Here is a 26513-nt window from a genome sequence, read left to right on the forward strand (position 1 = left end):
TAGCAATAGTAGCCAAATATTGCCCTGCAATATTAATCTATCAATTGTCAGTATAGTTACTCATAATTTGAAGTTGGCAAATACATTTGTAAGTATGCAGTAATGCCCCCCTAATAGATATAAAGGAGAACTATTCCTCGTTGTTTTCCTCTCTTTCTCTTTGATGCAAGCGAAACGGGCGTCCATTCTCTAATTCTAAATCCATACCACTTTCACTCTCTTAAATAATCAACATGCAGCTACTTTGTTTTGTTTTAGCTTCTCTTACTGCCAACGCGGCATTTGCACTCACAACTCCCAACAAGCGGGCCACTACCTGGTGCGACGCCTTTGGAAGTATCCAAGCGGGCCCATATACTGTCTACCATAATAACTGGGGCGCCAACTGGGCAACATCTGGAAGCCAGTGTACTACTTACACAGCCCTGAACGGCAATTCTGTTGTATGGTCTACAGACTGGACTTGGGCAGGAGGCCAGGGCCATGTCAAGTCTTATTCCAATGTGGCCTTGGAAAAGGTTGACAAGAAGTTATCTGATATTAAATCCATCCCTTCCACATGGACTTGGAGGTATGTCGGACTATTCATCTTTCATGTGTTTTTGATGCTCAAGGCTATTGGCAGTTATACCGGATCAAATATAGTAGCGGATGTTTCTTATGACTTGTGGCTCGCCCCAACTGCAGCGGCTAACAACAAGTACGAGATTATGATCTGGATTGGCACATATGGCGGAGCGGGTCCTATCTCTTCGACTGGAAGTTCTCCTATTGCTACACCTACTATTCTCGGCACTAAGTGGAAACTTTTCAAAGGCCCCAACGGCGATACCACGGTCTATTCATTTGTTGCATCAAGCAATATTCAGAAGTGGAGCGGCGATTTGAAGCAATTTTTTAACTATTTGACTGCAAGCCAAGGGGTCAGTACTAGTATGGTAGTTACGAGTCTTCAAGCAGGAACAGAACCTTTTTCTGGTAAGTTTCAAGTTTCCCAGATGAAAATAAACCATAGATTAACATGACTTCAAGGATCAAATGCCAAATTTCAAACAACGGCATACACTATATCCGTTCAATAAAGTGGTACTTCGATTTGAAATAATATTTGACTTTCTCGGCATTTCAATATATTGCTAGGAAAATAAACACAACAATATATGGAAACTGGACTTTGATGACTCCACCAAAGACCTTTAGAAACTAGTTTATATACAATTAGCTAAAATATTCAAATTGTTAGTTATTAGCAAATTGTTTCACGATTTCTGATGCGTACGGATGGCTATACTTGAAAAAGTATTGCTACATTTTTTAAGCCATCAATTAAGAGAGTCGTCAATGTCCACAACATCAAGCACCCACATTCTCCGATTGCCAACTATCTCATCAGTTATCGATATTCGCCTAGAATAGTCTTCGTTCTCATATCCAAAGAGCCTGTCGCCGCGGTGTAGATAGTCGCTCCTTGGAATCGTCATCCATGAAGGATCCATTTGCGCAGCAACCGATTGCGAGGGAATAGGGGGCTTCACAGGACTGTACAGATGGCCTCCTAATTGGCAAATAGGATTGAAGTCGTCATCGAATCCCAATTTCAGTGCCTCCGATCTGGATCCTGTGGAATACCAAATCGATCCAGCGGTTCCACTTGACCCTATTGGCATTTCGAGAATTCGATCCTCATCAGACCACTCGTTCAAGGATTGGACTTCCGAGACCCGGTCATTTTCTCCTGTTGAGACGGTGGTAATTTTCGTTGGCAGGGTTCGGATCCAGAAGCCATAAAGACGATCAATCGGGCGATCAACATAGTCCTTTTGTCGGACGTAGATATCCTTATATTGAGCTTTTGCTGCCAGTTTCGAGTCAAAGGTACAAGTGTCTGCCCCTTCGAGCAACACTCTAGCAAACTGGCCGCTCTCTGGCAGCAGTTGTAGGTAGATACCAATGCGACTGTTCGGGGTGTTCTCCAACTCGCAATCCAGCGCAGCGAGATACGTCTCCATAGCCCAACCTACCATAGGCATCTGTATCGACAATCCTCTATTTGTAAAAGTGTATGGGCTTCGGCTCCATTTGGACTTGGATGGAACAACGTTGAAGCAGTCAATAAAATCGAGAGGAGATTTCGCTAGGAGTCCGCGGTAATTGTTGTGGGTGCTTTTCCAGGCAAAGAGCGACTGGTCGTCCGAGTACTTCATTATCTCTTCCTGAAGCCGAATAAATGCCCGCTCGCCCTCCCCATACAGCATGGGCATGTTGACCTTGAAAAGTCCCAAGAGACTGTACGCCCTGTCCTCTGATCTGGTAGTTGTTCGATTCGAAGCCCAAGCCATTCGCTTCGCAATGCTGAATTCGTCGGGATCTGCACCTTCAAGCATGGCTTGGTCGATTTTCGTGACTTCCCAAATGATATCCTTAAGACTTTCCTTTGTCCCAATTTTTTGCCAAGTTGCATTGAAGAACTCAACGGTTTTGGGCGCAATGAGCTCCTGCAGAGTCCAGCCACGGGTAAACCATACACTCTCTCCAAAGGTTGCATCACTCGACGGATCAGTTGTCGTAACATCAGACAAGTATGCATAACATACTGCTGATTTTTCATACCATTGATACATCGAATTAATGGACTCGGTTAGCTCGGCGCTACTAGTCTTGTCGATGCAGCATGTGTCGACCCAGGCGAATTTCAACCCGTCCTTCACAGCCTGTTCGCAGCATTGCTTGATTTTATAGTATCCTGCTTTCTTGGCGGCCGTGCCGTTTTGTATGTCTTGGAAAGACACCTCCTCGTTTAGCCATCTATGCGAAAGAATGGCGTATGGTGGATTGTCATCGCCGAAGAACTCCTCGAGCCCCAAAGTTGTCGTATTAAGAAGCCGCATCGTGGTGGGATTTCAGGGTAGCTTGCAGATTTGTTGAGAAAATATGTGAAAGAATGAAAACAAGGTAAGAGAAAGAGAGAAAATGGGAGGGGAAGAACTTTCAAGATATGTCTAGCTGTTGTTAAATGAGGCATTTGCCAATGGAGACTCATAATCACGGGCAGATTATTCCTCCGTCACATCCGCCCAGACACAATGAACCCCCGACTAAGGGCATCTCTGACACTGGATTAGGATTTTGGAGATCATAGGCCATACGTTTCCTTCTTTCATTCTCATCTTCATTAATTATTTTTAGAAAAAAAAAATTGAAAAAAAAAATAAAAATAAATCTCCAGGAACAATTACTAAAACGATCTTTGCCAAGCTCTTAGTTCCAGGTCTCCACCATACAACACAAATTTTGCCGATCCTTTAGAGGGAAGTCTCACAACTCGCCTAGTAACTTGTAAAAATTAGTGTTTCGCGATGGCCTTGCACAACACATCTAGAAGCTTGGGATATTGTTGATGGCCAATGGCTAGGCACTCACGGCGTCTCCAAACCCGTTCGCTCTCTTCTTAGCTTCTAATACCTTACACCAAGTGATCGCATATACAAGAAGAAATACAGGCAGAGGGATGCGTGTAGTAACTGCTGGAGACTTCGGAAACTACGGGCACGTCTGTGCAAGCATCATCTGCTTGAAGATATAGATAAGATTAGGGACTATATTTCCAGTGCGTATATGGTGCTCAAGTCCCAACCAAAATCCACCATGTCTGGTGGCATGCTCTGCTCTGTATGCTCATCAAGCAGCAGCTCAATTTGTGATGATGCTGCTAATTTCGTCTTTCGTAGACTCCTCAGTCTTTGTTTCAGTGCACGAAACATGCGCACATACTTCACGTCCGCAAAATATACATCAGACTGCACAAGTGTAGCCCTGATAGCCTTGACAACATCGAGGTCATCCGTGGCGAGCCATGCAGCAAATAAGGCGTATGGTATGAATCCCATACCCACGGGCAAGTGAGGAGCAGTCTGCGACGAGGTAAAGACAGCGTCCCATGCAAGTTCCCGTGACTCTCTATGTAATATAATATTCTCAGGATCAAATGCCAGCAAAAATGCGCTAAGAATAAGTGTATACGCCAACATGAAGATACAGGATGATTCTAACTTGACCATTTCATGAAGCTGGTCTAGCTTAAGGGCACTTGGGTCATTAATCTCAGTCATTGCATTAAGTCGTTGATGCACAAGACGGATTTCAATCTTTAGTCGCTCATAAGATGACTTGATCCAGTCAAGGTGATTCTCTGGCGTCGAAAGAAAAACCGGCATATTTAAAATGGTGGATAAAGTCAAGCTCTCAATAGGCTGGTCGTGATCTTGATCAGGAGGCTGGCTTGGCCCGAAGATTGGGCCGTGCTGCTTAAGATACCAGGAATCTATGCTAACACTATTATTAATAATTGCTTCGACAACCTAGACGTCGATATAAATTAGCAATAATCCAGATTATGGCGAGGTAGTTCAGACTTGCAGTGGGGTAAAGCATGCTGATGCGCATGTAAGTATCCAGCCTCTCCGCCCAATGCTCGCCAGCACTGGCATTTAATAGATGGACTATGCCCTCTATATGGCTCACTTGGTAATCGGAACCATTTAGAAACCAATTCTATGGTAAAGTTAGCTATCAATCTGATTCCCTAGGCAAGAGATGTATAAGCCATATCAGAACATTGACATACCCGCGACACTGTAAAAAGAATGGTAGCACAAAGTGTATGAGGCGATTTAACGGTAATTGGATCATATAAGGCAGCCCGCAAAGACTTGAGCGCACGCCCGTATTTCGTCATGGCGTCCACAGTCTGCCTCCCTCCATGTATCCAGATGCCTATCAGGCCCTCCAAAAAGGCATCGGCCACGTCATCCAGCACCTGATCAGCACCGAACCGAGAAGGCAAACCGGTAAACCAGTCTCCGAAGCAATTCAAATTATACTTGGGATCTTCAGCCGTCATCAAGGAGGAGAAGGCAGTGGCAAGTCGGCTGGCTCCATTGGTTGGGGTTTGGATTGGCATCCAAATAAGTGGACGGTACTGCCAGAGCATTTTCTGTTGTCTCAAGCCCACCACATTGGGAGACTGAATCTGCGTTTTAAACTTATACCGGACGGTGCCGGTGCCTTGACAAGGGACATTACGGCGTTTACACCTTGAGCAGGGAGTTGATCCATCACACTATATGGAAGAATTAATCTTTGGTGCATTTCAAGCGATTGGCTACTACAATACACACCTTCTTTCTCAGTTTGCGACAAGCGTCACAGCCGCGATACGACGGAACACCAGGCATCGTTGAGAGCTTGTACTAGACGTGATTTTGTCTTATTGAGTTCCCGTGTTTCTCTATCTAACAACTTGCAGACACGTGACAGCACTAGACTAAAAGCAGTGATGGCTAGAGCTTCAGCTGGAACACGTCCAACCTGCAGGCTGCAACATCCTAAGATGAAATGAATTAGGTCGCGAATTTGGCATTATTCTCTATGACTTTCTCGTATTCCTGAAACGATTGGATACCCTTTGGAAACCCGTTCCACTGCAAGCCCTGCTCATCCATTAGGCGACTGCGTTTTTCCATAGATCGTTTCCAAGATGGAAGCTCAACCATCTTCTCGTGCCAAGCGCGTACATGGGGTAGGCCATCCCATATCTCATCCCATGGCTGCATCAACACTTCATTGAGACGGCCGTTCCATGGCACAAAGGCCATGTCTGCAAATGTCATTTTGTCACCGACTAGCCACTGAGCAGCAGCTGGTTTGGCCGCTAATACGCCTTCTAAAACGCCCAACACCCGCCTGACCTCATTACTATAACGCTCGATGGCCGATGGAATCTTTTCGGGGTGTAAGTGCTGAAACCAGCCGCATTGTCCAAAGTAAGGGCCTTGGCCACTCATCTGAAAATGTAACCACTGATTACACCTATGTTTCTCCGAAAGCGTGTCGTAGGTTAGGCGATTCTTCGTATCGTATTGTTCAATTAGATACTGGTAAATTGCACCTGATTCCCACAGTGTGACCCCTGTGTTTGGGTCTTCGATAGCCGGCACGCGGCCATTCGGATTGATGCTGATAAACGGCTCTTTTTTAACATCATCGAAACGAAAAGACTGAATCTGATAGCTTAGACCTAGCTCTTCGAGCAAGAAAATGGGCTGCGCTGCTTTTAGCATGGCACAACACCATTCATGACTACCAGAAAAAACCCATTTTTATTTACTCACCTTCCACGGATTAGGTCCAGGTGCTGTCAGTTCTTCTTAGCAAGACGAGTCGGGACAGGATAACTCAAAAGTTTATACTTACGCGTGAGCCAAACCCGAATTGGTTTGACAGAATGTATTTCCATTTTACAGAGTGTGCGATTCTTTGTCGTAATGATCAGCAATTAAAATGTGCTAAAGCTAGTTAAATAATCTCGGTGGCTCTGATGCACACCTACGAATATATACGCATTGAGGATTTTACCGATACAAAGACGCCGAAGATGCAGTATTATATCAACTTATCTTGACTTATTGGGCTAACCAGCTCGTCAAACAAAATTTATAATAGTCATGTGTTGCTTGTCCAGTGCTTAGTTAGCACCAGTTTGCTTAACGCGACCACAGTGAGCCTATGTTAGCAATGGAGCCACTTAGGATGCGAAGTTGGGTGATACAACGCGACATCAGCGGCTTTAGTATTTGCAACGCTTAGCCAGGAAGTTATGCAATGCCATATCTGATGCAGCCATAGCTACAACCCCCAATACTACAGCTGCGTACAAGCTCTCCTCTGACATATCATGGGTAGTGTACGGTTTACCGAGCCAATGCCCTGCAACATATGCTCTCTTTCTTCAATGCTACAACTACTCAATTTATCCTATCAAACCATGAAAATAAGAAGATTAAATTGGCGTTCTCATGATTGCAAGGGTGCGCTCCTTTGCTACTTCGTCTATTTATCTTTCCGTATTGTCCAGTCACAAATACGGATAAACTTCAAAGAAAAGCCTGCCCGCTCGGCTCATATACATACATTATTCATTGCCCCCCTAGCCTTAATTACGTGCTGGGCTGTACCTCTCTACATCTTGGTTACACTTTAACACACGGTAACAGTGGCCGTTCTGCTGAAATAAGCCTAGAGTCACGGCCAGACGGGCGATAGACAGTACCAGCGTAGCTTTGCTGTAATAGTGGCACACTGAGATGGGCGATAAGTAATCCCGCAGCTGTTCCGTTGACTTAGCATCCTATTGAAGGCGTTTACGCCGAATCTGTCAACCGGCTGTCTGACAATTTATAGTTGAGGGATGGACGCTAAACCTTAGCGCATCCATCGCCAGATCAATTACAATTCAATTAGGCCAAAGGATCATCAGCTGAGAGGGCGCTGAGTTAGCAAACGCAAGGCAGAAATGTTATCAAACCTATGCAAACACAAAAAGTGATTGCACATGTTGTATTAGTCCGTAAACATAAACAGTGGCCAATAGCATACATATGTCTTGCAGTCACATTGGTGAATACTCTCGCGATACCAACACAAACACCATCCAATATCACCATGATGGCCAAGATTCTCCCCAACGCCCCCGCGGGCATCACAACAGCCGGTTACCTCCTTTACAGGAAAGCCCTCCCTAAGCCCCTGCTTGACATCCCGTACAAAACAGACTCAGCGAAGAGACTGATGGGCGACATGCCCAACCTGATTGCCGAGGTATCGCGACGGGAAAACATCAGCCTGTGGTGGCGTGATCACTGCGCATCTATCAACTCGCCCATCTGCCAAGTGTTTCTCGGAGGCCCGTTTTCCAAGCCCGTTGTGGTCATCACAGACTACCGCGAAGCTCGAGATATTGAAACCTGCCGGACCAAGAAATTTGACCGCGGTACGCGAACCAAAGACATGTTTGGTCCACTCGCGCCGAGTTTTCAATTTGTGCTCAAGTTGGACGCCGAATGAAAGGGACATCGGAATCTTGTCCAAGATTTGGTGTCGTGGCAGTTCTTAGAGGAAGTTGCAGCCCTGACATTGTACGATGCCGCCGCTAGGCTTTGCTGAAGGTGCTGTGAAATCCGGATTGCCAGAATGGTATTGGTTCTTCCAAACAAAGTCGGCGAAATTTAAGAGAGCAAAGAAGCGTATGGATGCTTGTTTCAAAACGGCAGTACTCAAGCCTGCCCATAAGAGGCTGGAGCAATTGGAGGGGAAAGAGGCCAGTGATAGATCTTGGATTGATAGCTCAACTGATCATTTGATTGACAGGGAGTAAGATTGCCGACAAGGACGGTTGGGTAGTCGATATCCTTTCAGACATGATTATAGATGAGGTGCTAATCCCTCAGCGTCTTGTTATGGCAGGATGAATTAAAATTGATGCATGATTAGATTTTCGGAATGGTCATCGCTGGCCACGACTCGATGAGCAGCACACTCCCTTGGGCAGTCAAGTACCTTGCAGATCACCAGGATGCACAGCAACGCCTGCGCAAGAGCATGCACGCTGGCTACGCAAAGGCGTTTTCAGAGGGTTATACACCAACCACGGCGGAAATAACTGGCATCTCCATTCCTTATGCCGACGCTATCATGGGAGAAGTCTTACGATTTAGTACCGTAGTTTCATTTGGTTCCCGACAAGCCACTCGAGATACGACAGTGCTAGGCAGGAGGATTCCAAAGGGCACAGTAGTGATATATCTCAAAAACGGGCCCAGCTTCTTCACCAAGGGATACGACATTGATGAGAGTATCAGAAGTGAGACGTCCAAACAGGAAGAAAATCGTGTTCCTTGTTCTAAAATTCCACTTGACGAATTCAGCCCAGAGCGATAGATCAAGAAAGACACAGGAGGAAACGAGATTTATGACCCGAACGCGGCGCCAATGAGCACCTTTGGATTGGGTCCCAGAGATTGCTTTGGAAAGAAGCTGGCGTATCTTGAATTTAGATTGCTGTTGACCATGATCGTTTGGAACTTTGAACTGCAAAAATGTGCAGGTGAACTATCAAGCTACGAGGGGTGGTATAAGACATTTGTGGTGCCATGGCAGTGTTACGTGCGACCGAACAAGATTATACGCTGATAAAGCATTAGCAGCTGGCATTTGAAAGTATCTTGATGTTTCCCCCATATTACTGAACCTGTCGTTACTCAGGTCTGGAAATACATACTTCATCTTTGGTTCATCGTTGATACATGCAATTTGGTTGTGTGCCTACGCTCTAGGGTAAACCACATCATGTCATTGACGCTAAATGTCTCCGAGCCGCCACCGCTCCTTCGACATGGCTATTCGGGCCTTCAAAAGCTCCAGCTGCCCATAACGATTAAAATTGGTGGATAGTACTGTTGCTATGTTGAGATGAAATATATCATTTAATAAGAATAAGCATCATTTAATAGGCAACTGTTATTGATTGAAAAGCTGAACCTTGACAGCAGTACGTCTTGGCCTTCTGTGACAACTGGAGGTCTGGTATTCGGTTCGAATATCCATTGTTGATGTCGTTTATGATGGACGGGAGGGCGCCAGTGTGAGTGCGATGCTTACGCTTCCTACGACATTCGCACATGCAACGTATCCAACGTCCCCCAAAAATGTTTGCTTCCGATAGCCCCGGTAGAACTACTGACATCCACTAGGAGTAAGAGAAAGAAGAAAGCTTGGCAAATTGTGGTTGGTTGCGCATGAACTAGAGCAGATTGAAGGCGCCAGCCAAGATATCGATTCAATTGCTTCCACCATGGGAGACCCAGCGATCCCACAATTACAAGGGCGCAATGCGTGCTGCATCCCCAAAGTCTGTGGGTACCGCAAATGTACTGGCTACCGCGAACATTGTCAAGATTGTTCAATTGCATATACTGTACGGAGTACAGCATCCATGCATCAGTACCCAGTCATGGGTATTTGGACTTGTGCATGTATCCACAGCACGCTGCGGCGTCCTGAAGGGGAGTGCCAGACCAGATATTGTCCGGGCAGGCGCTGAAGACCGCTACCCTTGCTACCTAATTATCGTTGGACTGATGGGATTAAAGAGCAAGAGGACCCGATATTTGTGTAGTCAAGATCATTGTGGGATCGCCGGAAATTGCCATCCTTGCATCTAGTCTGCGCAGCTCCGTCTCCGATTGTGGGCTCCGAAGAAAGTTGTCGCTGCATCTGACTGTTTTCTTCAAGGCTAATGTCAACTAAACTAGCTCGGGTAAAGCTGCGGGGACAGGGATGTGGGTCGAAGAATCCTGTGCGATGATGGTGAAGTTGACATGATATTAGCAGAGTACGAAGGGCGGATAAATATTTGTCAATGCTCAATATTTCGAGGGGACTATTCATATTTTAATCAATTAAACTCTAACTAAAATTCATTTTCTATATTTCCTGGCCATTGATCCATGTTCAAACATACCTGACCACCATCGCATCGCAAGTCTCCAACACTTATCATTACTCAAGGCGGACGCAATGAGCATGAATCCAACATCCTGCTCACAGCCTGGTGATTTCCAAGCACAAACGTTTAGCTGGCTTGAAGAACAATCCTCGGAAATAAATGCTTTGGACTTTACCCATCTTGCCTCTATATCAACACCAGTACCGGATCCAGTCGGGGAAAGATGGTTTCTAGGCCTGACTCCTGAGGGCGTCAATGTAAGTGGCCCAAGTTGAACCGTGATGTGCCTTGGGGAGAATCTTTTAATAATATTTTCTAAATAGACAGTACCTGGCCTGCCATCACCGGCAAAAAGCAGCCCCTCAGAGCCGGAAAATGTGACAAGACAAGCATTTGATTCGGACCAAGCTGTTGACAACATAACTGTCAAAGCCCCCTATAACACACCACGGAAGCGTCCAGGTCGTTACAAAAACGCACCTGCACACATTTTAAATGTATGTAGCGGCTCCAAGTTCTAATTGTCCAAAATTAGAAGCTAACTATATACCTGATGCAGCGTCGACGCGAACAGTGTAGAGTAGCGCAGCAGAAGCATCGTGAGAGGAAGGATAACCGTATAGCCCAGCTTGAAAAAGAGCTCAAGTCCTTGCAAGAGGAGTACCAAACGGTATTAAATGGCTATATAATACTAAACAAAGCGTATAAGGCTTTCGTATCTGAGGTCTCGGCAAACCTTGTAGAGGCTAATACACATGTCAGCGGATTGCTGATAGGAGAAGTAGACACGGAAGTAAAGGCATCAGTTATAGATTACGGAGAACATTTTTTTGCAGAAATTGGGCTTTCAGAGTCGCTGATATAGTTAGACCCTCGCTTTCAGATACTATTGCCTTTCATTTTATTAGATAGATAGTGTAGTTGATCACTTCATATTACTATATATATATGCACTTTAACCCTATTTTTTTTTTTTTTTTTTAGTTTATTCATTACATAAATTCATGAAGGTATGAGTTGTTGATGGCTTAAATGATGTATGCAAACTATATAAAGAAATTAATGCCCAGGCGTAACCCTATCAGGCTATAACTGTAGTCCGAGCGTGATGGGACCTGCTTGTGGTTTTTACGATGATCATAAAATAAAGCCAACAGGGCAAAGTATTGGGTTACTGATCACAATAGCACTAATTAATGTGGCGGAACCACGTATTTTATAATGACTTAATCTCTTAAGAAGGGCCAGATCGTGATATAGTAGATTAACATAATCGCAGGGCGAACTAAAATTTGGAACAAGCATAAAATACACGGTTGTGTAACTATCTCACGCAGGCTTCGAGAAGTCGGTTATACTTGTTAATTCTTTCACCTTGAGCTGGATATTTTGACCTTTTATGACCCGTACAAAACCCTACTGTCAGGCCGGCGATGAAGTCGACTGTCGTCTCTCCAGGCTGATGAGACACAAAAACACTCCAATTTATTTAACAACTGATGATATAAGGAAAACGATATTAATGACATCAAATTGGGAGAATGCAGATACCGTTGACTCAATGGAACTAAGCCGCCCTATCCTTGGCTAGTAACGACAAAAAATTGAGGCTGCATCCGACATTTCCATAAGCTCAAAAAAGAAGGTATTAGTGGCGTAACTAAGTCGATGCCAATATGAACGACTTGTACCGTTATTTCCGTGGTCGTTTGGTCTTTGTGATATGCGGAGGAGGTGGCGCATATATATCGATGATTTTCCAATCGTTTTTGGGCTACTAAGGTCCAAGTGATGTCACAGATCGACGCGGTCTCTCTGCTGAATCTGAGCCGAAGATATAAGATGAAACGGTTATGCTAGAAGAGCAATAGTAATGGAAATGAGAGCAGCTTTGGCTCCTATCTAAGAACAACATTTCCACAAATCATGACACCATCAGAGAAAGCCAGCCTAAAGGAGAGGATTGAGACGTTGGGAGAGCGCTTTACGCTTAGTGAAGATTATCGTGGTCGCCTGCCCAGTTACCTATCTCGCTTTACTGGATACAAGCCTCCAAATGCCCAGCCTCCGTATACTGCTTTGGGCATCCCACCTTTTTCTTGGCTAAAATACCTTCCGCTGAAACTGGAAATCTGCATTTTTACCTGGATTGGGGCGTTTGGGGGAATTCTTCTCATAGAGGCAATCATGTCGGCAAATACAGCATTTTCGGAAGTTTATCATGCACCTATCATTATCACATCATTTGGCGCCTCGGCGGTTCTATTGTTTTCCGCCATCGAATCCCCTCTTGCACAACCCCGAAACTTCGTCCTAGGCCATTTTGTATCCGCCCTCGTCGGCACATGCATCACCAGACTCTTTGTTCTGGATCCAAACTACCACATTGGTCTCGACGAGGGTGGTTTCCACGCCAATGTTTTCGTAAATGGCGGTTTAAGCATGGCAACATCTGCCCTCGCGCAAGTTTTAATTGGGGCCGTGCATCCACCGTAAGTTTGATGTTGAAAGCTTCATACTTTCGCGAGAGTTTGGCAGCTAAACATCCACTTTGACTAGTGCCGGTGCAACTGGACTCAATGCCGCTGTTCAATCAGAAGTTGTCACTCTCTCCTGGCGTTATCTGCCAGTCATACTTGCATCTTCTCTAATCATGCTTGGCTGGGCTCTTATAATAAATAATGTCGGGCGTCGGCGTTACCCTGTTTTCTGGTGGAAACCAGGTAAAGTGTTTGTTTCCGCAACAAAGGAACAACAAAGTATGGAACGTGCGCGTGAGGCTAGGGAACTGGAAACTGCCCTCAGGGTAGAGGAAGGGGCTACTTTGGGCGATGAAGAAGAAGTGAGCGAAGCTGGTAGGCCCGAAGTATGAGTCGGAAGAAAACACAGTGGCATGATTCACCTTGGTGATTGGGAACTTGGGAAATGAAAAAGCGGGAAAAAAAGAGAAAAAAAAGAAACGGAAAAAAGAAAAATTGGTTTAAAAAGAAAACGAAAACGAAAAAAAAAAAAAAGGAGGTTCAGAAAAGGGCACTTACGGATTTTCAAAATGTCTCATAGTCTGTGTTATACGACTGACTAATAAATTCCGACAAGATTTTGCTATGGTTATGTATGTGCTTGATGATGTGCCTGGAATAATAATGCAAAAAGGTATCTTGGATATAGTTGAGTGAATGGGGCAGTATCGCAATGCACGACCGTACAAAATGCCCTTTCCGAGGAGATTGAGCAGATCATGGCCAAATACATGCTGGGGAGTCACACAGGCATTGATCCCAACATTAGCGCTACTCAATCGCTTTATTATGGTGCTTGCGGTGATAACATTCCGACAGTCTATAAAGGAGTCAAATCACTCTTTTGTTAAGCCATGCATTGACGGAATGACTGAAAACATCGCGAACTAGAATGCGTGTGCGAGGGTAAATAGATGTGTGCTAAAAGAACGGCCTCGGTTCAAAAAGTTGTGATGATGACCAATGAAGTTCTGAAATGGGTATGATCCAAGGCACTGCGACTATCTCATAATCACAATATATGCTGGTGGTTAGAAAAGGCAAATGATTTATTTGTACTCTCAAAATGTAGATCCAGTCACATAACAACGCAACTAGGAGGTAAACAAAGACATACTTCGCTTTTTCCTAAACTCTTCGAGCTGCTAGCTTCCCCCGTCACGATATGATCTCTGCATGTTTCTGGCGACCTCAATTCCTCCTGCTCTCGCTCATATGCCCTCTCTGACCCTCGATATTCTTCCAATGTCCTATGGCGATATAATGGCCGCTCGTTGGGATTTTCGACCGGTGATATGGGCGCTAATTCGCTAAGATGGAGCCAGCTGTCCGGAATGCTGTAGTCGGCATGCTCATGGCTGTGTCTTGATGAGGCCCCGCGTGTATGAATGATGGGCCGGTCATTTGATAAATTATTACCATAAGAGGTATTATGTTGATGCTGATTTGTGCAGGAGGCATCGGGTGTATGGTTGCTCATCCTCCTATGGTCCATGTCCACTGCGCTGTCTTTTTGATTGCGTCTAAATCCCGACGATATACTATTTGCTGTCAATTTTTAGAATCATTGAAAAGAGTTTGATATCGTGTATGAAAGTGAAATATTCAGAATTTTGCAAATATATTCATTATGAGATCTTAAACCCATTTGTATAATGCTGGGTAAATAAATGCAGCCTTGAGTAGTTAAGCCATTACCAGCACCCACAGCTCAGTGCGCCAATATGGTCAGCAGGACAACATGACAAGCGAAAAGTGCCTTGGGACTTTGAATGGGTCAGAAGGTGTCGGAAATACCGGGAATCTTTCCAAGAGTGTAACTCATCGAATTATCAAATTGGATATTTGGCTTGTGCCCGGCACACTGTTTGGTCGGAAAAGCCCCTAGTCCTGTATTCTCGGCCTAGAATCCCTTTGTGTCACCTTCAATGAGTATTCGTAGACAAAGACTTGTGTTTATGGGAGGCACGTCTCAGTCTCAGTTACGAACATCCACTTTATTGTAGGTGACTGATGTTAGGGACTCGAAACTCCCATGAAAATTTCATTATTTGCACAGTAGCCAATGAATGTTTAACTTAGCGGTAGTTCCTCGAAACCGAATTTCCAGTTTCAGGAAGTTGGACATTCATCCTCAATGATTTTAGGCTCTTGCGACTTTATTTAGTAGATAATCAAAGCTTAGTCTATTTACAAAGAAGAACGACCTCAACACAAAATGCAAATACTCAATTACTTCGCTTATTTCATGGTATTTGATCTGCTGCCGCCTGATATGTGGGAGGTGGATCCATCACAAGGACATCCAAAGATGCCTTCAAATACTATGTTACGACATTCTTGTTAGTTTCATTGACAGCCTCAACATTAGTTCGAAGCATACCTGAATAGAGCCTTCCAAGCCATTCGATATACCCGCAACAACTTCAAGAGAATAGGCAATTTTTAGCAAACATGAATTCAACGATGGCCGCGATTGCATAACGGCAAATGTACCCCACGCCCCCAGGTCCAGCTCAAAATGCTCTGATTTGATTGGCACTGCTCCGTTTATGGTGTTTCCAAGTCTCGTATCTCTCATATTTTGCCAAGTGGATCGTAGTAGGGCAGATATATCGGCCTCCAATTGTATCTCTACACTTCGGACGTAGATATTAGCCCTTTGCATTAACTCTCGTGGGGTATGGAGCACCAATCTCACTGGCGTCCCCCGTCCACGAGTTAGAACTGGCGATTCGGGTAGAATCACCTCCATCTGCAAAGACGGAGAATATGTAGGCGGAGATACCTCACAGATGAGCCCAATAATCTCTCTGGAGGAATCTTTGAAGTCTTGACTCAGTTTATCGGCGGATAGGGCGACGGTACACGATGCCGCGAGGTCATTGACTATAGGGTTACAGCTGAACGGGAGTTCCTGTTTGACCCCATTAGTTCTGGTTATTTTCCCAATAACACTCCGCTCCACTGTAGCAGATAACATATACGTCGATTTTATTCGGAGTTTCCCATTGTTGACCGATAATGACGACGGTAGCTGGCAAGTGTCACCGCACGCACAGTTGAGGCTCGTAGGGAACTTGAACTCTATAGGACACACATAGACGCAGCTGTCGGGGTTGTCGTTGATAGCAGTTGACTGCAAGATTTTGAGGTCTTCTGATTGTTCAAATAGCTATACGATGCCTTAGCACAGGAGAGGATTGCTTTGGAGATATACCTACTACATAATTAAACTCATTGGAACAGTAGGTGTTGACCTCGGGGTAGACTTTGACTGTTAATCTACCTGTGATTGCAATAACTGTGAGCAAGTAATCTTAAGAGCTCAATCTGCATCGCTTACCTGAAAAGGTTGCTGTGATTCGTGGTAAACTTTTAAAAACACACCCCCTTATCTCTAACGTTCCTCGCAAGAGATCGCCTGGACGAAACGAGGGCAGACTAGATTCGTGGTCTATTCGTAGTGACAGCTTCATTGTCGCATTGGTGAGCTAATGTGACCAAAATATTGAAGATAATGATCTCTGTTTTGAAGTGAAGCTCATGCATTTTCTTGTCCACTCAATCGATTAAATTCATGAGCAATATGGAACGAGCTCTACTCCTCTCTAAATAGGGTTATGCGGCCTTCACTGCGACCGCAGCTTTGCCAGTCAGAGTGCAACCGGCTATACCGGATATACGGAAAAGTGCAGCGTAGATGAAGCAAGATGGGGACTTTGCAAGAAGAGCAAAGCACATAACGCAAAGAATATCGACGCAACGGACAATGTCTATATTAAGAATGACCCCAGAATGTACATCTTTCATTTTCAATTGCATCCGGTTCCTCCAATTCATATTTCGGGACGGGTCTTTAATGAAGCCTGAAGCTATGGAAAGCAAGACTAGTACCACTTGCAAAGTGGGTGAATTTAGAGTAAGCAAAGGACTAATACAAAACTTCTCGTTTAGTCTGGCTGGGGAGGACATGTGACCTGGTCACAGCTTGCCAGCAGGAAGTGATGCGATGGAGGAAAATGGGAGAGACATAATAACAGTACTGCATTTAAAAGCTAGCTTATTTGCTACTTTACTTATTCCGGGGACTCGACAGATGTACCCGTACTTCGCTATGGCCTTATATGGATCTCAGCTTCGATCTCAAATCGCTAAGAATGATTAAAGAAGTGGATACGACGACCACTCGTATCTGCGCAACATTCGGCTGAAGAAGGAAATCTAATTACCAAATCTTGATTTGTTCACCGAAACCAGCGTGCTTGTTGCATCATGGCACATGCTTTCACTTCATCGTATTCTAATGCGGGTGGCGGTGAGGTGGCGATGACGTTAAAGAACGAGGAGTCCAGCCACGCTTAGACCACAGCCTCACCCTATTACTCAATACCTTTGGCTAGGTGGTAATGCCGGTATATCCGCTCGGAATAAAGTGAATGTACATCCATATAGATCACAAACATATGACCAAGTTGCTGAAATCGACAACATTCGATTAAATTGCCCCCGACAGACATCAGTTTTAAATTATCGGTTCACTATTTAAAGAAGCCACTATTAGACAGGTTTACGCTTACCGTAGGTATAAAAGAATGAAAGTTTATGAAACTTAGCATACCCGCTAGGTGCATCTTTCAGACGTATGACTAACTTTATTTATCCCGATATTTCCGATGAGCAAGAGCGAAGCCCCTCCTTTTTATATTTTATCCATCTCAAACATGTGGAATTGAAAGAAAGCGAGCCAAGTTGCAAAGCATGGACACCGAATACAAGCGTAAGCGGGTTGCCAAGGCCTGTCAAAGATGCAGGGCTATGAAGTCCAAGGTGAAAAGATCCGGGTGCGGCGGCCTGCTACTTCCACAGCCGTTAACAAGTTTCTAGTGTGATGGACAGCGACCAGCATGTAGCAGATGTCGGGGGTACGGGTATTCTTGTGTTTACCGTTTACAGCGCCCTCGACTGCGGACTGGAACAGACGATCGCTTCACTCACAGCATTTCAGAGAGGCTACCCGACTTATGCGATGCAATACATCAACAAGAAAGATTACTAGATCATGTTATATCCGTCCTTCCGCCTGGTCTAGAGCAAGAAGCAGTCCTTCAGAAGAGATCAAATGTGAAATCGCAGCTTGATAACGCCATCTCCAGTATGAAAACTGAAGTTTTACCACCCGCAGTGGCTGGCGAAACTCAGAGCAGACCACCTTCTAGCCGCGTTGATCGGTCTCCGGGCTATTTGGGCGAGGTCAGCGACATTCGATTTGTTAATCTCGTGAAAAAATTCTTTCAAAATCAAGACGGAACCTCGATGTCGCAGAAAGACTTTGAGAGCTATGACCAAGGAGAGAGCCTTTTATCGTCCAATAAGGTCCCTTGTCCAGCCATTCTGCTGCCTGTCTTCGAAGAGGCTAAACATTACATTGATGCTTACTTTACAACCATCCATATAGCCTATCCTTTTATTCCAGAATCACCCTTTATAGAGCATTATAAGACACTTAGAGACCACAAGAGCCGCAACAGCAACATCGAAACAGCGCTATCATGTAAGTTGTGTCTCCCAAAATTCTCTTCGGCATGATTCTAATCTCTCAGATACAATTTGCGCCATTGGGGCTTATTATAGAACCTTGCCCGGCAAAGACGAAGCTGGAGATACTCTGTATGAGAAATTTTACTCATATGCTTTAAATTTAGCGCCAACTTCCACCATGGAACGTTCACTCGCTCAGGTTTCACTCCTTTTGGCGAGATGTTTCTATCTCCTAGTTGTATGCAGGACAGAAAGGTTAGCTCCATACGTTGACCAGACTATTTGAAAATATGTTAACAGTCATAGCTGTTGGACAATACTTGGCCAAGCAGTTCGTGTTGCTCAAAGCATTGGGCTACACATAGAAAACGAGGAGTCGGACAACATAAAATCCCGTCATTCGCCGGAAATTGAAAAGCGACGCCGCGTATGGTATTCTATCTACGTATTGGACCGACTTCTTTCACTACAGCTTGGCCGACCACCAGCGATCCATGATGATGACTTCAACGTCCCGTTGCCCTCCCGAGCTAGTGATGCCGAGATCGATTGGACGGGCGAAGTTATTGAGGAGAAGACCAGCAGTAGTATAGCATTGGGAGACTATTTCATTGCAGTAATTGCTTTCTCGGAAATTGTTGGCCGAGTTCTCCGAAGCTTGTATTGCCCAAGACGAAGCCACTTCGCCTCCGAGGATTTGCTCAACACAAAAGATCTCGATCGACAACTTGTGGAATGGAAATTAGCCCTCCCAAGAGCTCTTCGTTTTGATCTAGGACATACGTTTGAGCAATTACAGATTTTCAAGAGACAGGCAAGTTCATTTCCCCCTTCCCGATAGAATCCCCAGACAGTCATATAGTCCCCTTTATCTGACCATTAGTAGCGGAACATGCTGGCTATAAAATATCACCATCTTAGAGCTCTCATCTACCGCCCGTATCTATGCCATCCACTCTTAATGCATCTGGGCGATCCAAATGCAACCGTTAGCCATCTAGATTGGCCACTGATACGCGCATACGAGAGAACGTGTATTTCAGAAGCACGTGAGACGGCACGGATGTTGCATGGAATCTCCAGCAAAGAGGAGCTGGTTCATGGATTCCCGTGGTGGCAGATGATCTCGTGTTTAGTATGCGCCAGCTCCATCTTGCTTGTATCAAGCATGTTTACAGAGGAAACGCATGAATTGTCGTCTGAGTTTGATACCGCCGGATTGTCTGATGATGCAGAAACATGTCTTAAAGTTTTCGATGCTCTTAGTATCAACTCACCAGGAGCGAGGATCGCGCGAGATATGATGAAAGCTTTGAAAGAGTGCGGAGTGAGATTCAGTAAGTACGGTACCTCTTCAACTTGATATACTTTCTAACTATTATCTGCAGAGGACGCAAGCAGTGCTACTCCAACAAGTGTTCAGGAGAGTGCAAAGGCATTTAATAACTCTCCAAACTTTCAAACTCAGGTGTCTCATCTAAATACGATGTCGAGTTTACTATACACCAGCGACTACGGGCAACATTTACCCCCCTCTGGTGGCCCTATGTTAACAAACTACTGCTGGCCAGCTGAAATTGTGGACTCAATGGCATGGTCGTCGCAGTTTTTTGATTTTGGTCACGGAAAGTCAAGCTATACAGATTGCTTAGAACAGACGCAACATGAAATCGAAAAAACCCCCTGACGTCAAGGGCAAAAAGAATTAGTACAAAATACTTGACCTAGCATAGAATTGACAAATGTAAATCTTTTTTTTTTTTTTTAAATGTCAACAGGCCCATTGTCGCGATCATACAAGCTAGGCTATAATATTAGTTACATGTAATTTCTATGCATTCTACCCCCTCAAATAGCGCCGTAAGCCTCCAATGCAGCCTTGACCACCTCATCCAATGTCTGTTTGGGCAAACCCAGCTTGTCATTCTGGATCTCGCCCTCTTTCTCAAGGTGACCACCATAACGCCCTGTGACAAACCCAGTCTCTATAAGGTCAAAGGTGGCCGTAGCGTTGCCGGCAGCTACGGCAGCCTGCTTCTCCTCGATAAACTTGTGGCCGTCAATACTTTCTGTAGTGTACTTGACCCCCTGGATGCGCTCGATCGCTTCGAGAAGTTGCTTTTGGGTGATGGCAAAGTCGCTCAGATAGACGTTGGTATTTTTCCAGACGTCGCGATCAGTACCAGCGGTAAGCAGAGCGTTAACCAAGCCCTGAGCCGAGTTTTCCTCGGTGGTGCAAGAGAAATAGCCCTCACCGTCATCCCAGAAGACGAATCGTCGCTCGCCAATGTGCATGCCGAGGAAGTCATGTGCCATGGACCAACGAATCCACATGCCGCACGATATGCTCATCCACTCAATAACTCCTGCCTGAGCCTTGGCTCGGAGGTACTCCTGAATCTTACCCTTGTCGTGGAAGACGAGGTTTAGTGCCTGGGCATCGCGTCTCATATTGTTGAGGCCATACTCGCTGGGCACATATCGACGCACACCAGCCGCGATGGCAGCGTCAATGATGCGAAACTGGTCGGCCACCGATAATGAGGTCATGCAGTTGATGACAACATCCTGACCTCGAAATGCAGGAATCAGCTCGTCCGTAGGGTACGAATCAGGGACAGTGATTGCCTTGAGGTGCGCAGGCATCTTGGCCTTGGAAGAGGCACGTTGTATGAGGGTAATGGTGAAGCTGGGCTCCTTCTCCAGAGCAGCCAGGACGACGCTACCGATGGAGCCCGCGGCGCCAATAAGGATGATATTTTTGAATGGTGACATACTAAACGGTGAGAGAGACTTGTCAGGTTGACAAGATGAATCTAATAAGGAGTGTGTGTGTTATATGCCCACTATTGATGTAGCCGTTATATTGTAAGTTTTGGCCTGGGCACTCTGCTCTCTTGGAATTGTGCTCTGTTTGCGACATCTGTTGAAGTAGTTTAGACGACGATACACCAGTCTTTAAGTATTTCTCGGCAACACTCTACCATCATCCGACCACCGCAATGGAAGCTTCGAATATATGCCGATGATGACTTATGTCTACCTGAGCTAAATGTCCTGATGAGTGGAACCTTGATATTCATGATTAATTCGGGGCCAACGTAGCTAGACTTTCTTTCTTTTGCGGACACCCCTACCCAAACAGCGCTGTATCCAAAATATTGCCCAATCGTTTTCCTAGATGCGTCGAGATTGCGTTGATTAGGCTAGCTCTAAATTACGCAGCTTCATCTTTCGGTATTCGAGTTGCTTATACACTTTGATCTAATCTCTTCCGTCCACCATGGAACGATTAGCGTAACTCCTAGTGTGGAACTTTCTCACTTCTAAGGCTTCAAGCTAATGCAGCTGCCGATACTATGATATGCAGGTTCCGACATGCAGGCTCCGAAATGCGGGTGGCGACATGCAGGTGCCGATACTCCACAGCTCACCCGTAGGCCTGAAAGATACGAGTGAATCAAGGAAAGGACTCAGCAATTCTACTGTTGCATGTCATATTAGTAAGATCGAGTTACGAAGCCGCTTGGTACTCCCAATACGTTAGATTGTTCGACGTGAGTAATCAACGAGCATGAGTAAATCTACCACAGCCAATATGTTCAATTACATTCAAGTTCCCACGGGCACGAGAATATCAAATTCGCAGTTGACCCGCAGTGCTGACATATTTCACATACCTTTAGTAATTGCATCTTGGACCGTCATTCTATAAGCTTCACAGCGCTACCGAGAGCAGAATCTCTCAGAGAAGCGAAGGCAAAAATATTAGTCACTACTAAGATGAATGTAATATATAATGCAACAATCAGTCCTGTTTTCAAGACTAAGTCATTATAAACTCTGTCAACCCTTCAGTTAACAATCACCAGAACCAGACGAGCCAGGTCTAATTTGTCAACAGTTTTGCCAGTTATAGACTTTCGTCAATACGGACAATCATGCCAGCACAGAAACTACCGGCAATGTCCAAGATTTTCCAGCCTCTCAAAGTTGGTAAAATTACATTGCCTCATCGTGTAGTGATGGCGCCGCTTTCACGATATCGCAACACGGATGACCATGTACCTCTCGATATAGCAGTCAAGTATTACTCTGACCGAGCAGCTGTCCCTGGAACGCTCATCATCAGCGAGGCAACAGCAATATCTCGTAATGATGAGACTGATCCTAATGGTCCTGGTATCTGGAGCCATGAGGAGATTGCCCAATGGAAGTGCATCATAAGCGCCGTTCATGCCAGGGGTAGATATTTTATACAGCAGATCTGGAGCCTGGGCCGCGCAGGTGACGCGGAGTTTGCGCACTCCAAGGGCATCAAGTACGCATCGAGCAGCGAGAATCCCATGGAAGGGTCTGATGCAATGCCAGAGGAGCTTACTGAGGAGGAAATCTGGGCCAAGATTGACGCGTTTGCCCAAGCCGCGAAAACAGCGGTTGCCGCAGGGGCGGATGGAGTTGAGCTGCATGGCGCTCACGGCTACTTGATTGATCAGTTTACCCGAGAGTCCATCAACAACAGAACAGATAAATGGGGTGGCTCCATTGAGAATAGGGCGCGCTTTGCCATCGAAGTCGTCAAGGCCGTCGCTGCTGCTGTCGGGCCAGAGCGTACGGCTATTCGTCTTAGTCCTTGGGCCACTTTCCAAGGCGCGACATCATCTGATCCACAGGCTCAGTTTCTATACATGCTGCGCGAGTTTAAGCGGCTTCACTTGAACCTAGGCTATATCCATTTAGTAGAAGCAACTGGCGATCCTGTCACTTGGCTGCACGAGAAAGAAGAGGAGCTTGACCAGCACAAAACATATAAGCGGAACACACTTGAATATCTACTGGAAGAGTGGGACAACTGGTCGCCCGTCATCATTGCTGGTGGTTATACTGCAGAGAACGTCTTTCGGGCTGTGGATGACCTGTACGACAAATGGGATATTGCCATTGCATTCGGAAGATATTTTATTTCCAATCCCGACTTAGTGTTTCGCCTCCAAAATGGGATCAAGCTCAGTCCCTACAAACGGGATAGCTTTTATGCTAAGAAAGCTGCTGAAGGATACATTGACTACCCTGCCAGCGAAGAATTTTTACAGACACAGAAATATGAACAAAGGTGAAACGAAATATCAAGGCACCAACCGACGAAATACAAATAATCCAGCATTATAGACGGAATGTTTTGGGCATATAAGTACATAGGCATTCGTTTAGAGGGCTTAGATGATGGTTCTTAATACAAGATCGGTCCAAATATTATTTTCAACTATGCTCTCTGAGTGATCTGATTTGCTCGAACCAAGGCTTTCTCCCTTGATACACACCGAGCATAGGCATACTGTTGGTTTTGTTCTGACGACGGCTCAAAAATCGCCAAGGCTTTGGATGAGCCTGAATAAAATTTTACAAAAGAAGACACTTGGTCTCATAGCAGCCGAGACCTTCCTAGCTGTCATTTTATTTGGTGTTTGCATATATTCAAAGGCTCCTTAGGTGGACTAATCGATCAAAGTGTTGCAAAAAGGTGGCTGCCAATGATTAACATCGACTTGGATTTTGTCACAAGAGGTACACAACTTTACATACCGCCTATTGCCCAACAGCTGCTAAAGCGCTGCAGTTCTCTTCTGAGAGTCTCTAGGTCTTGAGCTGAAATTGGAAAATCCTTGAGGCTCAACAAAGGTAAAACTGCTCGCCATACGCAACAAAGGCCAATGAAGGACAGGTTCTCGACGCCGTTGGACCTGATGAAGTCGGAAGCCGAAAGACACATTTCTAAAGTCATGCTTGCTATTGAATACAATTCAGTGGCGTCCTTGGAGTCCCTGGGACCACTTCTACTTCTGTCATGACTGCATCGGAGTGCCATCAGCGTACTAAAGAGGTTTGAGGTGTAAGTTTAGAGCCCCTGATCTCACAAATTATGCATGTTTTTACCTAATTGCCATCGACGTTGGCTCGCAGTTTAGGAATGCCTTCTCCTCAGAAAGTTGTAAAAGCGTCCCGAGCGAAGACTGCGCAGAGCTGTCTATAGTTGCATAATCAACTTGTGGAGCTCTTCCGAGCTGACAGCAGCGTAAATACGACAGAGTATTGCCGACTAATCGTGCCACCGTGGCTGTGATTTTCATTCTTCCGGTATAGCCGTAGACTTTTAGACCCTCGTCCAATTCGAGGTCATGCTCTTCTATCAGGGGGAAAGACTGCTCGTCAGGAAGCAGCAACGGCAAACGATAGTCCATGCTAGAGAGGACAATGAGGCTGATTTATTCTTGGTCAGCGGCGAATTTTCCACTCTTATTTATAGAGTCCTTACCGATCCAAGGCTACTAGCGCATAGCCGCATATCAACTTTTCTTCCGGGTGTCTTGAATCGATGTCATTAGACTCGTAGCTTTGGATTTCAATCATCCGGGCCAATGATATGCACAGTGTTAACGTCGAATAAGCAGATTCCAGGCCTTGCGAACATTCATAAGCCCCAAGCAATAACCCATACTGCAGTAGATCAAGGTTCTTGACGCCGGGCGATGATTGGGCGATGACAAAGATCCGTTTCATGGTACGGTAAAGCCGAGTGTTCATGGAGTGATCTGCATGATTGCATGGAAATTGAACGACAACATAAAATGCAAGTAGCAAACGTGCAACGTCGCCATGATTATCTTTCTCTAGGTTAGCTAGTTTGTGACGGATATTTTCCTCATTGATAATGGGGAGCCATCGGTGGACGCTTGCAAGATAGCTGTTCAGTAAATTCGGAATGTCAACGTTGAAAGCATCAATTATTCTTAAAAATAACTCGGATAGGCCGGGCCCATCACACTCTGTCGCCGCCTCACTGTCGCTGTAACATGCTGAGAGAAGCAATACAGATTCGGCCTTGGCGGAGAGGTCAGGACAACATGAGCCGCGTAATTCCACCAACTCATTACTTTGTGTGGGGGCCTCATTCTGGCGAGTAACCGCATGTCCATCTCGAGGGATGCTGTAATCGCACCCCAGAGATTTTCTGTGACAACGACAATCTGTCAGAATAAACGCGACGCCAAATTTATGTACGTGTGAATAGGAACAGGCTTACGAAGTGCAGCGAGAACATCTAGGCAGTAACTTGTCGCAGCCCTGTTTGCGACTTGCACAATAATAGCAAGGCCGTTGCGCCTTTAGGATTAGCGGAACCTTCGCAGACATGGGACGCAAATCTGGTTCCTTAACCTGATACTGAAGATGCATCGGCCGACACAGCTGTAGGGTGGAGGGTCGGGTGAGCGGGCCTCTGACATTTAACATTACCCCTTGCCAAGTACTATTCCTCGATTGGAATCGTGATTTTACTATGTTGTCATATGCGGAACCCGAATCGTGTGCCAGGGGTCTTTAGTCATGCCATCCAAGGTTTGACATTGCGGAGCTCTGAGGCTTGCAATTAGCTCTTACAACATGCAGGACTAATATTGGCACTTGGGCATTATCATTCGCCATCTAACTACCTCGATACGCTACATACGAAAAAGTACTAATGAGGATCATGGCTCGAGTATGTGTGGAGAATAATAGTGTCCGACACGCTATTAGTCCATGTCCACCATTATCTCATTTGGGAAATACGTGGATTTGTCGCAGAACTTCAGACAAGGTACAATATTGCCCGGCAATGGTGGTGATCCAGTGCAAATATTAAATGTTCAGATGCTTCGCGCCCGACAGGTAAGGAGTCTAACGCCACTTTTCCAATAAACTGCAAAGGACACGCAGATGACTCTTACGTATACTGCCTTCGACACGGCCCGAATGAGAGGCTACGAAGAGAACCAGAGGCTCAGATGTTGGGTTTGAATAGAAACTTGCACGAGTAGGAGAATGGCCTGATGGCTACATCTAAACCCCACTAACCATGTGCAGTATGCTGCATGACATCTATATATCGACTGTACTCGTGAGCGCCACCGGGTTGGAGGCTAAAATGGCCTATAGGATTTGTCTCAGTAAGGTAAGAGAGCACTGTAAAGAGTGACAAGATTGCACGAAAAAGCCTCAAATATTTAAAGCAGACACCCAATTCCAAATCATATTTCCCAGCAACCTGTTGCAATACTATCACTAGCTGCACG

The 26513-nt window shown here is 45.4% G+C and overlaps 12 protein-coding genes across 12 annotated transcripts; 6 read left to right on the forward strand and 6 right to left on the reverse strand.

Annotated features, from left to right (window-relative positions):
* Positions 1-233: 233 nt before the first annotated feature.
* On the forward strand, positions 234-1082 carry TRIVIDRAFT_28149 (glycoside hydrolase family 12 protein; the record flags this gene model as incomplete). The annotated part of the gene is made up of 3 exons (XM_014101822.1): positions 234-571; positions 626-978; positions 1033-1082. 3 exons carry the CDS (start codon positions 234-236, stop codon positions 1080-1082), a joined length of 741 nt encoding a protein of 246 aa, XP_013957297.1.
* Positions 1083-1322: 240 nt separating this feature from the next.
* TRIVIDRAFT_222361 (uncharacterized protein) lies at positions 1323-2888 on the reverse strand (the record flags this gene model as incomplete). The annotated part of the gene is made up of 1 exon (XM_014101823.1): positions 1323-2888. The coding sequence occupies one exon, from the start codon at positions 2886-2888 to the stop codon at positions 1323-1325; it is 1566 nt and encodes a 521-aa protein (XP_013957298.1).
* Positions 2889-3596: 708 nt separating this feature from the next.
* Positions 3597-5234, reverse strand: TRIVIDRAFT_29730 (uncharacterized protein; the record flags this gene model as incomplete). The annotated part of the gene is made up of 4 exons (XM_014101824.1): positions 3597-4348; positions 4413-4551; positions 4625-5119; positions 5178-5234. The coding sequence occupies 4 exons, from the start codon at positions 5232-5234 to the stop codon at positions 3597-3599; spliced, it is 1443 nt and encodes a 480-aa protein (XP_013957299.1).
* A 165-nt stretch (positions 5235-5399) lies between these two features.
* Positions 5400-6295, reverse strand: TRIVIDRAFT_28977 (uncharacterized protein; the record flags this gene model as incomplete). The annotated part of the gene is made up of 3 exons (XM_014101825.1): positions 5400-6101; positions 6171-6193; positions 6253-6295. The coding sequence occupies 3 exons, from the start codon at positions 6293-6295 to the stop codon at positions 5400-5402; spliced, it is 768 nt and encodes a 255-aa protein (XP_013957300.1).
* A 2042-nt stretch (positions 6296-8337) lies between these two features.
* TRIVIDRAFT_191659 (uncharacterized protein) lies at positions 8338-9027 on the forward strand (the record flags this gene model as incomplete). The annotated part of the gene is made up of 2 exons (XM_014101826.1): positions 8338-8727; positions 8776-9027. 2 exons carry the CDS (start codon positions 8338-8340, stop codon positions 9025-9027), a joined length of 642 nt encoding a protein of 213 aa, XP_013957301.1.
* Positions 9028-10413: 1386 nt separating this feature from the next.
* On the forward strand, positions 10414-11127 carry TRIVIDRAFT_222365 (uncharacterized protein; the record flags this gene model as incomplete). The annotated part of the gene is made up of 4 exons (XM_014101827.1): positions 10414-10599; positions 10666-10839; positions 10902-11012; positions 11119-11127. The coding sequence occupies 4 exons, from the start codon at positions 10414-10416 to the stop codon at positions 11125-11127; spliced, it is 480 nt and encodes a 159-aa protein (XP_013957302.1).
* Positions 11128-12268: 1141 nt separating this feature from the next.
* Positions 12269-13214, forward strand: TRIVIDRAFT_60083 (uncharacterized protein; the record flags this gene model as incomplete). Its single annotated transcript, XM_014101828.1, has 2 exons — positions 12269-12834; positions 12902-13214. 2 exons carry the CDS (start codon positions 12269-12271, stop codon positions 13212-13214), a joined length of 879 nt encoding a protein of 292 aa, XP_013957303.1.
* A 1893-nt stretch (positions 13215-15107) lies between these two features.
* Positions 15108-16340, reverse strand: TRIVIDRAFT_28472 (uncharacterized protein; the record flags this gene model as incomplete). Its single annotated transcript, XM_014101829.1, has 4 exons — positions 15108-15185; positions 15245-16036; positions 16086-16150; positions 16208-16340. The coding sequence occupies 4 exons, from the start codon at positions 16338-16340 to the stop codon at positions 15108-15110; spliced, it is 1068 nt and encodes a 355-aa protein (XP_013957304.1).
* A 1329-nt stretch (positions 16341-17669) lies between these two features.
* Positions 17670-19243, forward strand: TRIVIDRAFT_222367 (uncharacterized protein; the record flags this gene model as incomplete). The annotated part of the gene is made up of 4 exons (XM_014101830.1): positions 17670-17747; positions 17818-18415; positions 18567-18657; positions 18709-19243. 4 exons carry the CDS (start codon positions 17670-17672, stop codon positions 19241-19243), a joined length of 1302 nt encoding a protein of 433 aa, XP_013957305.1.
* A 1007-nt stretch (positions 19244-20250) lies between these two features.
* On the reverse strand, positions 20251-21177 carry TRIVIDRAFT_27827 (uncharacterized protein; the record flags this gene model as incomplete). The annotated part of the gene is made up of 1 exon (XM_014101831.1): positions 20251-21177. One exon carries the CDS (start codon positions 21175-21177, stop codon positions 20251-20253), a length of 927 nt encoding a protein of 308 aa, XP_013957306.1.
* A 1190-nt stretch (positions 21178-22367) lies between these two features.
* On the forward strand, positions 22368-23519 carry TRIVIDRAFT_28863 (uncharacterized protein; the record flags this gene model as incomplete). The annotated part of the gene is made up of 1 exon (XM_014101832.1): positions 22368-23519. The coding sequence occupies one exon, from the start codon at positions 22368-22370 to the stop codon at positions 23517-23519; it is 1152 nt and encodes a 383-aa protein (XP_013957307.1).
* A 358-nt stretch (positions 23520-23877) lies between these two features.
* TRIVIDRAFT_222370 (uncharacterized protein) lies at positions 23878-24960 on the reverse strand (the record flags this gene model as incomplete). The annotated part of the gene is made up of 4 exons (XM_014101833.1): positions 23878-23927; positions 23986-24275; positions 24337-24660; positions 24716-24960. 4 exons carry the CDS (start codon positions 24958-24960, stop codon positions 23878-23880), a joined length of 909 nt encoding a protein of 302 aa, XP_013957308.1.
* Positions 24961-26513: the final 1553 nt, after the last annotated feature.

Source organism: Trichoderma virens (genome assembly GCF_000170995.1).
Source record: "Trichoderma virens Gv29-8 chromosome Unknown TRIVIscaffold_6, whole genome shotgun sequence".
NCBI classification, from domain to species: Eukaryota; Fungi; Ascomycota; class Sordariomycetes; order Hypocreales; family Hypocreaceae; genus Trichoderma; species Trichoderma virens.